Genomic DNA, 13182 nt, shown 5'->3' with positions numbered 1-13182 from the left:
CCACTCTGAATCTGCATTGCATGCATCGGCGTTCCTGATATTTTGAATTCGTGGCCTTGTTAAATAGAGCCTGCATATTATATTCTTCCTAATCATATAGGACTGTACTGTACCATATCCTACCCTCCAATAAAAATGACTTCAATATTGATGCTTCCAGACCCCAAGTCGTTTCTGTCAATGTATCCATTGCAAGACTGCAAGCTACCAAGTACCAACCACTCTTCAAAGAGCGATGCTAGTCCATTACTTTTCGAATTCTTACGCAGATACCTTGAAGCAGTTTTTTTATGAGGGAAAAATAAAAATCTTTAATTTGACAATTGAAAATCCCTAAAGAAAAAGAAGAGAAAAGTATTTTACAATGCCATAAGTCTATTTCTTGCCCTTACCCTTCTTCTTCTTTCCACCACCTCCACCAGGCGACGCAGCAGCACTATTCCCTGGCGTCTCTGCCTCAACCAACACCGCTTCATCATCACTTCCTTGCACGGTAGCCGCAGGTGTAGCAGGCGCAGAAGTCTTCTGGGCAGGTGTCTGCGGTGTCTCCGAGCCCTCCTCCAACTCCTTCATAAACTGTTCCTTGGTAGTAGCCTTCTTCTGGCTCCAGGCCTCCTTCTCCTCGGCGACCTTGCTCTGCTGCTCAGCCATGCGTTGACGGTAAATATCATTCTGCATCATCTCGTTTGCGGATTGGAAGATGGTTTGACCCCAGCCTTGAACGTATGCGTTTGCCTGTAGACATAACATGTTAGTACGGGTTCATCAATTCGATCATGGAGAATAGAAAACTCTATGTAGCAGGTTTCTTTAACTCACCTCAGCAACAACGTCCTTAACCTCTTCTTCCATCTCCTTCTCTGCGCGCGAGAATCGTTGCCAGAGGTCATCACCGACACTTCCACGCTGAAGCAGCATGGAAAGAGCCTGCTTTTGGCTTCGGAGAGCGAGAATACGACGAATATCTTCCGAGGCTCTGCGGAGGAGAGCAGCCTTCAGTACTGATTCGGGGACAGCGGGGGTCTTTTTCTCTGATTGTGCGGAGGGGTCAAGGTGAAGAAGAGAGAAATATATATCGCGCTGGAGATGTGCAGGGAACCATGGTTCCAGGGAGGCCGCCTTGTCTATATTGACACGAAGAGGAAGCTGTTAGTTTCTGATATCGCGTAGTGTGGCGGGCAATAAGCTCAGGAAGGGAGAGGGATGATGGAGCTATTAGGGTGTGCGCTTGGAATTGGTAAGTACGTACGGGCCTTGCGCTTGCGGTATAATGAGGAGAATGTTGCGAGAGAGCCGATCAGGATGCCTAGATAGGCGAAGGGAACGGCGAGACTGAGCCAGTTCACCATTGTGAGGGCGGATGTGGTCTTATGGGTATTTAAGGTCGGAAAAGACCACTTATGTGGGATCCTAGGGCTTTAGGATATAGATTCGGGGTGTTAGGACTTGGAAAAGGTTCCAATCATGGTCCAATAATTGTCAGTGTGCAAAACAAGGAGTTGTGGTGGGAGTGAGAGTATCAAAGACATGTAATGCAAAGGCCAGGTGTTTTAGTGGGTCACGCGTCACATGGTCTCTATAGAACGCCGTCGATCTACAACCCTGGCGGCCCTAGAGGTATAGAAGGTAAAACACATTCTACGGTCTACACAGTATTCATAAATATTATTAAATAACATTTCCATTGATCTCTAGATGTACCTTTCCATTATATCCTGTCTCATCCCGCTTGAAGGAAAATTCGTTTCATATTCAGGAAAAGAGATCTGGCTAGTGAACACCTGCCCATCGCAACGCAGTGAATTAAGAAAGAAAAAAGGGTGAAATGATGAATGATGTGAAACGAGTAAAAGTGAAAGAATCAGGGCCATGTTATCTGAGTAATTGCCCTGTGTAAAGTCGAAACTATTAACAGGAAAAATGAGTTCGAATTGAAAAAGAAATATGCATCACAATCGTAGATAAAGCCCTCTAGAAGACTACGCGGTTGTGAGATGGGTAATTGGCCTCTGCCTCGGCTTCGTGGCTAGTCAATCCGACCTCTTGCACGGCCTGCATGTCATCTAAGACTTCGTTGAAGGTCTGGGCAACACCCTTGGCCACAATAGTGCGGTTCCACTCGCCGCGCATGTGCCACACATAGTCCATCAAGTATGTGTTGATTTGCTCTAGCTGTTCAACGGAATGACCACTTGTCTGCTCGGTCAACAGACCATGCAGGTGTTCAACGTATGCAAGATCAATTTCCAGTTCAGGAACCGGCTCGTCAATAAGCAAAGATTGCAAATTGGTTGGGGCGTAATTTGGGGCCTTGGAGGTACCATCAAACAGCGGAGGGTGAGGCTTTGACTGTGATTGACTTCCAGTGGCGCCATGATCAAGCGAATCACGGGGTCGAGGGGAGGGCTGACTGCTACCTCCTTGTTGGGTATCGGGAAGGTATTCCTCCTGAGACACACGGTCGGGGTATGGAGTGAGATCGGGGTATTCATGGCGGGAGACGTGAGGGCTTTGGGTGTGGTCGTGCTGGTTTGAAGATTGGTTGGAAGACTTTTTGTAGGAAGTAGTCTGAGTTGTAGACGCTTCGTTGGTGTAATCTCCAGGCTGAGATCCGGGGGCCATTGGTGTCATGGGCCCCTTTTGAGATAAGCTAGACATTCCAGATTCACGTCGGATTTGCTGAGATGGCGCAGTGTGTGAGTAAGGAGGCTTGGGCTGAGCAGAAGGCCCAAACGAGCTGTTCTGGGTATCTTTGAGGCCAGAGTGCTCGTCAGAGTTGGACATGAAAACATCTCCATCTCCATCTCCGTGTGAGCCATTGCTCTGTCCGTTGGGACCAAGCTCGTTCAAGTCAGATCCGCCGCCATTGTGATAACCATTTGTAAAGCTCACATTGGACTGTCGAGTAGGCGTCACAGGACGAGCGGTTGTGTCCCCAAGTCCTGGAAACGACTCGCCCAAACGAACCGGGCCACTGGACAGGTCTGACTCGGTATTACCGTGTGGGACATTACCCGCCGCTTCTTCTTCCTGTCGCAGCTTTTCTGTCTCTTCTTCTTCCGCTTTGCGGACGCGTTCAATAGCTTCCTTCTCACGAGCAACCTCCCGCAAATAGACATTCTCGCATTCTGAAACAAGGGCCGGTTCGGCTTGTTCAATAGCGGAAATATCAACTTCAACGTTGGACAACAGCTCATTGGCTCGCAACAGTCGTTCCTGATCTCCCAATTGACGCGCATCCTTCGCGATCCGCTTGATATCTGCCAGGAAGTCGCTGGGGCGCTTGTAATAGCCATTTGAAAGACGCTTTTCGATTGTCACGATCTCCATGTTGTAAAAGAACTTTTCGGTGGCAACTTCCCGAAGACCAGGAACACCATGTTTGTCAACCCCCTTCTCATACGGCCGATAAATCCCTTGCTCCTCGGGAGGGAGATCGCTAGTGACCATGTTTGGATCTGCTTCATCCCATAGATATCGAATCTGAGTCTCATCAACGACACCAGCGCGGAATCGCTTATACTTCTTAATTTGGTCCATGATTGGTTGAATGCGAATCTTCAGAAGGTTTAGGGTTTGACGATCTTTCTTCTTCTGAGCTTTGCGTTGTTCTTTGCTAAGCTGCGTCTCGCTCACCGGAGGAGGCGGAGGCGCAACTTCTAACTCCTCAAGTTGGCGCTTCTTGCGGTTTTCGGGATCAGGAAAATCGGCCGGAGCCGTTTGGACGTATTCGATGAGTTTTCCGAAGAATTCATGGCGCGCAAGCCTGCTAGGAGCCGGGAGATCGAACAAATTCTTCTTTGAGAATCCAAACAGCTGTCTGAGTAATGCAACATCCATTTCTTCGCCGCCAGACTCTAAAACACCAAGTAACAGAACAGGGTCGGATGGTGGTATCGACCGCAACAGACCAATAAATGTAGAGATGACAGTTGGTCCAACTGTCTCGAACCAAGACTGGATATTGGGTATATAGATCACACTTGGCCTATGTCGCTTAACTTCGGCAAAAAGTTGGATGACAGTAGCTTCCGGTGAACGGGTGGAGTCGCTTAGCAATGTGGGAAGATCAAAGGCTTGAACATGCAGACCCTCGAAATGATGCAGCAAGGCAGCGGCTAAGTATTGCTGACCCATTCCTTGGGAACCCCGAAGGAGCATTCGTGGTCGGAAAACGCGACCGCGGTCAAACTCCTGCATCATCTGCTCGCGGCGGAACCCATTACCATCTGCAGGCTCCTCATACTGTGCTTCTTCCAAAGCAGTAAGTCTCTTCCGTTGCGGAAGAACCTCTGACAGTGCCTTTTCAATGTCTGCCAACGACTGTCGCAGCAAAGGCTCAACATTCTGTGGCAATGCTGATGCTCCCGAAGATGTAGAGCGCTCGGAAGAAGGGACCATCTTCTTGGCGGCAATCATGAAATCCTTGGGGAGAATATCGATATTTTTTGGATCTATAATGAGCTTTTTGTCTGATTTATAGATCTGGGGGTATTTGCGTTGTACAGCATTCAGCGCGGCCTCGGTGCAAAGAGCGCGCAAATCAGCACCACCGTATCCCTTCGTAATTTTAGCAAGTTCATCTTTGATGTCGCCTGGGAGAGCAGGATCCCAGCCCTTTGTATGAATATCCAAAATAGCGCGTCGACCCTCGATATTGGGGAGAGGGAAATAAAACTCGCGATCAAAACGACCAGGGCGGCGCAGTGCAGGATCAACGGAGTCGGGTCTATTAGTAGCACCGATGACAATAACTTGGCCTCGACCATCCATGCCATCCATCAATGCAAGGAGAGTTGAGACAATGGAGGCATGGATTTGTTCTTGCTTGCTAGATCGTACAGGAGCCAAACCTAATGCAAACGTTAGTATATGTAATTCAAAAATGCAGTTAACGAGGAGACTCCTTACCATCGATTTCATCAAAAAAGATAATACTGGGCTGGTTCTTACGAGCTTCTTCGAAGAGAAGTCGTAACTGGCGCTCAGCCTCACCAACCCATTTGCTTAACGTGTCTGCACCCTTCCTCATATAAAAACTGACCTTTCGGCCTTCCGAACTGACACTGTTCGCCAAAGCGCGGGCAAGTAGTGTTTTACCAGTTCCGGGCGGTCCATGGAAGAGTACACCTCGTGGAGGAACAATATGGAACCGTTGAAAGATCTCTGGATACAGCAGTGGAAGAGAGACCATTTCTTTGAGTTGATCAATATGTCCTTGAAGACCACCCACACTGTCAAAATTAACAGTCATATCGACACCGAGTGGATCCGCATCTGCTAATGTCTGCTTGTCTTTGACCTTGCCAAAGTTAGCTGGCGTACCAGCAAGGTGTTGAGCGGCATCGCCCGAATGGGCCTGAGGAACAAGACCAGTAGCGTTTTTTGGTTGTTGAGCAAACTCATCATCACTACTGTCGCTATCGGCACCTCCAACGGCAGCAGGAGCACCCGGGGGTGCAAGGACAGCTAATGGGCCACCGCCACCAAAGGGACCGGAGGTCGCAAAGAGGGATCGTTGCCAACCTCCACCCCCTCCACCGCGTCCACGACGAGAGGGAGATTCAGTAATAGCGTCATGATCAGCGTCTTCCATTGGCAGTAACAGATCAGGACGGATGATCCGGTAGTCAACATCTTTGCGATTGCGGCGTGGCTTCTCGTATACATCATCATTCTGAGTATGACGAGTACGTCTCCGGGCGCGTGAACCACGCAAGTCTTGGAGCTCCTCGGCAAGTTCGTCGGCAACTTCTGACTCTCCCCGAGACCGTGAAGGGCGCTTGCGCAGACCAGCGCGGCGACCAGTGATGCTGTCTTCTTCCTCATCTTGCGGCTGGCTCTTCTGCGGAGAAGCAGCTGACTTGCCAGATTCTGACGCCTCGTCATCATTGGAATCTTCAGGCTCAGGTTCGAAGTCGCTCTCATCATCACCAGCTTTACGCTGTGAGCTTTTAGACGGCTTCTTGCGACTAGACCGACGTGGCTGATGCTCATCTTCGCCCTCCGCAGGTGCATCCTGCTCTTCATTGTCGGCCTCATCTTTCAGGCCAGGGCGATTCAGTCTGCTTCGTCGCCGGGTGGTGGGGAAGTCTTCATCTTCATCTTCATCTCCGTCCTCATTCTTGGCTTCGCCATGTTCGGATTCAGGAACGAAGCCCTCATCGGCAGTCATATCGATATCGGCTTGTTCTTGGGTCGCATCTGGAGCCATCGTGGTATCACCTTCAGCGGGTGCGTCACTTTCCAACACTTCTAACGAAGCTTGAATCTCCGCAGAAGTCTCTACGGCTTCTTCGATGACAGCAGGATGTTTGCCTGCTCGGGATCCACGGTGAGCCACAAAGGGTGAGGGGCTTTTCGTGCCTCTCTCGACGGTTTCCATGTGCCGGCCTGAGTTTGTTAAGGCGTAAATGTCTTCCGACGCGCCTCGTGTGCGACGAGTGGTTCGTCGGGTTCCTATGAGCTCGGGATTTGCCAGGACTTCGGGAGGCAGCTTCAAAGTGACGACACTGCTTCTCGTCTTCTTCACTGGCGATTTGATAGGAGATCCAACAACGAGCTCCACCTCGTCTTTTTCTTCCTCTTCCTCGTCAATCAGGGATTTTTCCTCATCCGGATCAGATTCCTCATACGCGGGCTTGATCTGAGTTATTCGCCGACGCGCCGTCCCGCGAACATTTCGCTCCACATTGGGATCATCTGATTCCTCGGATTCCTCTATTGAGATATCATCGTCGCTGGTGAAATCCTCATCGTCGGAACCAAGGTCGTCGTTGGAGTTGCGGCGGCGCTTCTTGGATGTTTTTGCCCGCTTTCGAGGACTTGACTTGGACTTTCCGGATCCTTTTCGCGAAGTGGGACGTTTCGATTCTCCGGTCCAGTCCTCGTCATCTGAGTCGGACTTGATGGCAAGCTCCTCCAGGGAGCGTTTCGAGCCGGGGCGCATGGTGTTATGGCAGAAAACAAGACGTGGTGGTCACTGAAGGATAATTTCATCAGCATCTAGAGTCAGGACACACAAATTTCAATTTTCACGACAGAGCTTGGCAATCCAAGGTATATCAGATGGCATCGAACGCAGTCTGTAGATCAACAGTGTGCTTCAAATACACCCAATGAAAGCTGACTCAAGACAAATAAGTCTTTCACCAGGGATGACAAGGGAAGTTGCGACGCGTCGCCCTCTGTTAGGGCAATCAAAAGGGATTCACTGACAGTCTATGAGTACAATTGCTGACCGGCAGACTTAGGATAGCTGATCACAGAGTGGGTGGTGGAGCGCAAGTCGGGGCCAAGGGCGCAAGGCCTCACGGACTCGGCACCAACGCGTTGAAGTTGAAACAAAGAGAGTGTGACGGAATTAACAGTCGAGAGAAAGCGTAGTTTTGGTGAAAGAAAAAGGTATTGCTTTGCCAGTTTTCTTTAAAATTCGTGATCAACAACTGAGTGAATGCCCAGGGCGGAAGGGACTCGCTCTCAGCACATTCCCACCGCATCAGCCACGGCTGTGGCGCAAGCTGAGTCATCACGTGCACGCTCCACCTGAAGTGAATACTCGCCCTACCCAGATGGCATTGCGAGACAATTCTAATGCCATGATAACCCCAGTGAATCGTAGAGATCAGGAGATTCAGAATATTTCAAAATCTTGAAGAGTATCGTTTATCTCATCCGCAGCCCGATTTGAAGGGTTCTCGCGCCCGGACGAGGATGGGGTTTGGGCCGGACATGATGGTGAAAGAAGGTTGTCAGAGAGCAGTCAGGGACGTGGAGAAGCGCACCCGAAAAGCATTCTATTATTTTGGGTGGTGGCTCCCTTCCTTTGCTGCCCACCAGAATTGAAACGGAACTGATATCATGTGATTGATGACTAAGTATATAGAGAGAGGCATTCATGATTGGGGTTTATACTACGCACCTACAAAATAGATAGAATCTGAAGAGACTCAAATAGAATAACATTGTTATTATCCTTACTAGAATGATTTATTCACTCTCACCATTCCAGGGCGCTGTACTGACTTACTATCTGCTTGGAAATTGGTTGGAAATTCAGTATACCCGCCCAGCATCTGGATATCTGGATACCATCACCGCCACAGCAACATTGAACAGCTATTTCTACTAGCAACAACCCTTACTCTCAGAAAACTAGAGATAGGATCCTATAACAATACCAAAAAGACACCTTCCACAATTCTCATATCTACAACACCATATACCACCTCAAAGCACAACTCAGCGTGTTGATCACCCCCAAAAACACTCATAACGCCAAGCATCCACCATCCCCAAAGAAGTAATCGCGCCAAACCATTTTCGTCTCCCCCAAACCGCGCAACAAAACTGCACGCAAATCCACCAACCCATACACCGTACACATCCATCCAAATCCATAATGTTGCTCCGACAATCCACCCGCCTTGTATCAAACATCTCGGCTCCTATCCGATGTATCCCTAGTACTCGGACATTGAGCAGCACAGCCTCAAAGCTTACAGAGAAGAAGAGTGCCTACCGGGAAGGGGTATGTATTCCATTCCATCCTAACATTAGCATTGCTTTGATACGATTTTATCTTATCTTTGAAGGCATTCAGCTTTCAAGAAAATGTGCTAATTCTTGCTTGAGCTCTCGGCGTATGGGGCTTTTGCTCGTCCCTTTGGCAAGGTTTTCTTGGGGGCTGTGCTCACTTATCAAATCATTTATTGGACATGGGTGAAGCTTGAGACGGATGATACCAAGCTTGAAAAGAATGGTGAGTCGCTTTCACCTCCTTTTAGGTGTTAAGTTCTTTATCTAGTGGACTTGTTGGTTTTGAATATACATGTTCGAATGACTGATACTAAGTTTATCTCTAGGACAATTAGCCAGCTTAGAAAAGAAAGCTCGTGAGCTGGCAGCTGCTCAAAAATGAACACCGCAAGAGCGCCATGATTGATCTGTACAATACTACCTGATTATATTATTATTATTATCTTATTAATTCTAAAATAGACCCAATATTGTTCAAATGCTCAAGTTATTATATATATTCAGCAGCAAATTCTAAACCATTAACCAATGCACGTGGAAACCGACCCTCCGAACCAGCAGACATGACCGACCGGGATATATCACATTATACAAAACAGAATCTCATCAAAAAAAAGCACGTCTATAATCATAAAACAAAACACAGTAAGAAGCAATCTACTTCCTCCTATCATCAAGCGAATGTGCGCCCGTATATTTACGTTTCCGGGTATTTAGCTCCGATTCAGAAGGCAAACCAGCATTTCTCACAGGACCAGCCCCCGCACCAGGCAGAAGAATTGCTTCGTTTAACTCTAGGAACGCCCAATCACATCCCCGTTCGCCTTTCTTGAAATGCTCGGTATCGATGTGATTGAAACGCTCATCTAATGCAGCAGCCCCATGACTTTGCAGTGGAATTGATCGGCTGCATAGGCCGCACCAGAAATGGGATTGATCAGCTAGGTCGAGACGGGTAGATGGGAGCAGAAGCTTAAAGCGATTCTTGGGGGTGTTGTGTTGTTGGGTCAGGTGCTGTGTATATGAGTCTTCGCGGTAGAAGATGCGACCGCATGAGGCATTTTTGGAGGAATCGTGAAGACCACAAAGCCAGCTTGGAAGGTGGAGATGTTGGGATGTCTCGTGGCGTTTCCAGTCAGCTTTGCTTCCGAAGGACTTGGCACAGTGCGGGAATGTGCAACCGTATGGCCGTTCATGGCGTTTCTGATGCTTCCTAGTCGACAATGTTAGAATAGAGCCATGGATAAACTAGGGTGGATGTATGACTTACTTCATCTCACAACGCAATCGCGTTCGCTTGGAGCAGATATCACACTGAAACCAATCCTGCTTCTCGTCTGTTGGTACTTGAACGGCGGGGCTATCATCGGAAAGCCGCTCTAAGGCAACGGACAGAACTTGTCGTAGCATCTGTCGCTGAGGCTGAGAGAGTTGGGAGTTCTCAGACTCAACGTCAATACCTTCGTCGCTATGTTGACTAGATCTTCGAGTGCGATTGTTCACCATCTTGGTCATGGCATTGAGAAGATTATCAGCAGCGTCGGTAACAAATGTTTCCGATTTCAAGTTTCCGCGCTCAACAGTAGCATCGAGTTCCTCGTGGGTAGATGATGGCAGGAGACCGATAGGACTGATAGACGGAAAGTGTGATAGCTTGATATCTGGAGTGACCTTGGGAGCTGCGGTGCTTGGGACTGGCTGAGGAGTAACTGGCGCGGAGACGAGAGAGTCGACGTGTGCTGATGGATGTTGGAATGAATCATACGAATCCATTTCCATCTCTCCGGAATAGCTTGACATATGGTCTTGTGCATCCATATAGGAGTCGTCAACAGAGCCAGTGTCCTCCATCTTGGTATTGGGACGATGGCCGGTAACACTTTCGTACCACTCCATTGATCTAATGAAGGAGAGGCCGATGTTAGTTCATGCGAGTAGGATAACAAGCTAATGGAGGGAGAACCCACTTGCTACGAAGCTTCTCAGCATCTTCGTCGGGGTGCATCCGACTAAGATGTTGCTTAAAGTTATCCAAACGGGGCCACTTCTTATTGGGACGAGGACAATTCTTTCCAAAGCAAAGGAACATCATCTTAGGTCCTCGCTCCGGTTCCTTGTTATGCACACATTTCTTATGGCGAGCAAGGTCATTGATTGTACCAAACCCCTCTTTCCGAGGACAGTTAGGCTCATCACATTTGAAAAGCTTTCGATGGCGAGCCTCGTGTTTCCTATAATTATCCAGCCATATTAGTATGCTGGTGTCCATCAACCTTAAAAGAGAAAGTAAAGATATACACACCTCTTATCAGACGGACACTTCCCAACCCAAGAGCAAGAAGAATGATCACATTTGACCGAAGTCTCACTAAAGTCCTGGGAGAATATTGACATAGTACCCATGCGAGACTGATCAAAAAATGACATAGACTCTATATAAGCAGGCTCATTTGCCCCGATATGAGGACTCGAAAACGAGCCATATGAAGAGGGTACCACTGAATGCGCTGGCCCATTTGTACTCGCATATCCCGAGTCCCCAGAGTGTCCAGAGTGCAAACTCCCCATATACTGGCTCCCGGCTTCTGACGGGGTTCGGTAATGTGGTTTTTGAAATGCCCGCTCGGCATCGGGCATGGAGGAGATGTGCATATGTGAGACCGATGTGGTGTTAGGCACACCGGCAGCCAGCAACGGGTTCCAAGCATCTTGGTCCGCTGCCAGCCTGGAGGCGGGGTAGTTTGGGTAATAGAAATCCTGAGGTGCGGTAGTTGAAGGCCACTGATTCAGGAAATCCGGATGGCTTTGTGGATCGAGCGATGCTAGGTCGGTATTTAGGTGCAAATCGAGTAATGGATTTGAGGCTGTGTCTAGAGCTATATTTGATGATCGAAAATTCGACAAGTCTTGAGGGTTTGCTCCAATAGATCCAGCCATGATGTCTTGAAGGACGTCACTAGAATCATTCCAACATAAATCCTATTGTAGAAGAAAGAAAGAAGGAATATTGGGTTAGTCCTAGTGTGCAAGGAAGATAGTATGGGATGGGATGCAATCCAGCATAAGAGGCGGGATACGAACGAGCCGCACGCCTTGAAAATGAGGGACAAACTAACTTCCATAGTGTGTGTCGGTGAATGTGAAAGTGAATGTGTGAGTGATTAAATCGATACATCCAATAGAGAGCGAGCGGATCTTAGTTGGAGGAGTGGGTTTTTCGGCCCATAGATACCCGGGTAAAGAACGGAGTATAGAAAAGAACCAGGTGGAGGTGCAATGTCAACCAATCCAATACTAGTATTCCAGAGACTTTTCAAGGAACTAAGCCTCAAAGAATCAGCCGGGATGAGCCAGGTTAAATGTAAAATGCAAGAATCTCTCTGCCCCCCCCCCCCCCCCTCTTTTCCCAAGAAAAATAAAAACGAGGTGCATGCACCATGCACACGCGAAAGGGTCAAAAAACACGCACCACGATATGGCCCACTTTTCGCCCCGAGCCGATTTAACCACGGTTTTTTCGTCTTTAATTCCTAGACCACGCGGCCCTTAGCAATCAAGGGGAACCCCGAGAACACAAGAATGAAGCAATATTAGCAGTGGTTTACGCAGGAAAGACCGAGGTGAGACAAAAACCCGTGTGGAATGTGCATGACATCCCTTGATTGCACAGCCCCCGCTATGAGTTGTGGGGAGTTCACCCGGGTGGACGATCATCAATGCCTGACAGGGCTAGACAGTAGACACGAAGATCCATGATCCTCTTCGTCCACAGATTCGCACTAGCGAGATTCAGTAAATTATCGATCCTGCACACGTTCCCAACGTTCGGATTCTGTGGGTTTTTCTTTTTCCTAGTTTCTTCTCAGGTTTCTTCTCAGGTTTCTTCTCCCAGGTCTCTCTCTATGGTTCTCAATAGTGGATAGAGTATCCACCGTTACATTCCCTCGATGTGTTTCTTCTTTTCTTCTTTCTGTTTCGACAACATCGACCATCCAAGATTAAACTAGTCCCTTTAGATCCAGAACTACTGCCGCTAAACCAGTTCATCCACCGTGTGGCTGGCGGAAAGCAAGGACGCCCGATCAGGTTGTGACAGGGCTGATCGGCAAACCCTCTGTGGATCCAAAAACTGCCATTGCCATGATTGCCATGCCGGAATGGCGTGTGTGCGTGTGTGCGTGTTGCAAGGGATAGAAAGACAAACCACGCATGGCAAAGACAAGAAGGTTTCGATTTGAAACAAGCCTGTCATTCTGACACCCGGTCCTCGTTGTTGCTGGAGCTACACTATAAACCCCCCTTGATAGGGATTCAAAATCCCCCCTTTGAAGACTAAAGACCTACACGGAATACAGACAGACTCCGGAACCGAGAAGGGGATGCGTCACTTGCATCGGTCAAGATCCGATAGAAGAAAAGAAAAAAAAAAGGTAAACTCGAAGAAATATGATCCCTCATATTTTATGCACATGGCTCAATGCGCCACCCGGTCTGAGACAGAATTCCCCAGCGCCCAAAAATATGTACACAAAATCCGAGCGATCATCAGTGATCACAGCTCGTCTACGGCGGCCGTAGTTGTCATTCCACACATGCAGAAAATAGTTCAACGCTCATAATTGTGCCAAATGGGGGGTTATTTCC

At 48.4% G+C, this 13182-nt stretch overlaps 4 protein-coding genes across 4 annotated transcripts; 1 reads left to right on the top strand and 3 right to left on the bottom strand.

Moving 5' to 3' along the window:
- Window positions 1–375: 375 nt before the first annotated feature.
- Window positions 376–1349, bottom strand: N7478_002545 (Sec63 complex subunit SEC66; the record flags this gene model as incomplete). The annotated part of the gene is made up of 3 exons (XM_056918759.1): window positions 376–735; window positions 820–1124; window positions 1250–1349. The coding sequence occupies 3 exons, from the start codon at window positions 1347–1349 to the stop codon at window positions 376–378; spliced, it is 765 nt and encodes a 254-aa protein (XP_056781917.1).
- A 622-nt stretch (window positions 1350–1971) lies between these two features.
- On the bottom strand, window positions 1972–6949 carry N7478_002544 (chromatin segregase YTA7; the record flags this gene model as incomplete). The annotated part of the gene is made up of 2 exons (XM_056918758.1): window positions 1972–4853; window positions 4912–6949. The coding sequence occupies 2 exons, from the start codon at window positions 6947–6949 to the stop codon at window positions 1972–1974; spliced, it is 4920 nt and encodes a 1639-aa protein (XP_056781916.1).
- Window positions 6950–8401: 1452 nt separating this feature from the next.
- On the top strand, window positions 8402–8920 carry N7478_002543 (uncharacterized protein; the record flags this gene model as incomplete). The annotated part of the gene is made up of 3 exons (XM_056918757.1): window positions 8402–8530; window positions 8635–8761; window positions 8865–8920. 3 exons carry the CDS (start codon window positions 8402–8404, stop codon window positions 8918–8920), a joined length of 312 nt encoding a protein of 103 aa, XP_056781915.1.
- A 275-nt stretch (window positions 8921–9195) lies between these two features.
- N7478_002542 (putative C2H2 finger domain protein) lies at window positions 9196–11660 on the bottom strand (the record flags this gene model as incomplete). The annotated part of the gene is made up of 5 exons (XM_056918756.1): window positions 9196–9751; window positions 9809–10438; window positions 10506–10769; window positions 10841–11494; window positions 11620–11660. 5 exons carry the CDS (start codon window positions 11658–11660, stop codon window positions 9196–9198), a joined length of 2145 nt encoding a protein of 714 aa, XP_056781914.1.
- Between the last annotated feature and the right edge of the window lie 1522 nt (window positions 11661–13182).

The sequence above is a fragment of the Penicillium angulare genome (assembly GCF_028827245.1).
Source record: "Penicillium angulare strain IBT 27051 chromosome Unknown utg000003l_segment0_segment0, whole genome shotgun sequence".
Taxonomy (NCBI): domain Eukaryota; kingdom Fungi; phylum Ascomycota; class Eurotiomycetes; order Eurotiales; family Aspergillaceae; genus Penicillium; species Penicillium angulare.
Note: the sequence above shows the minus strand (reverse complement) of the source record. Positions and strands in the feature narration are given on the sequence as shown.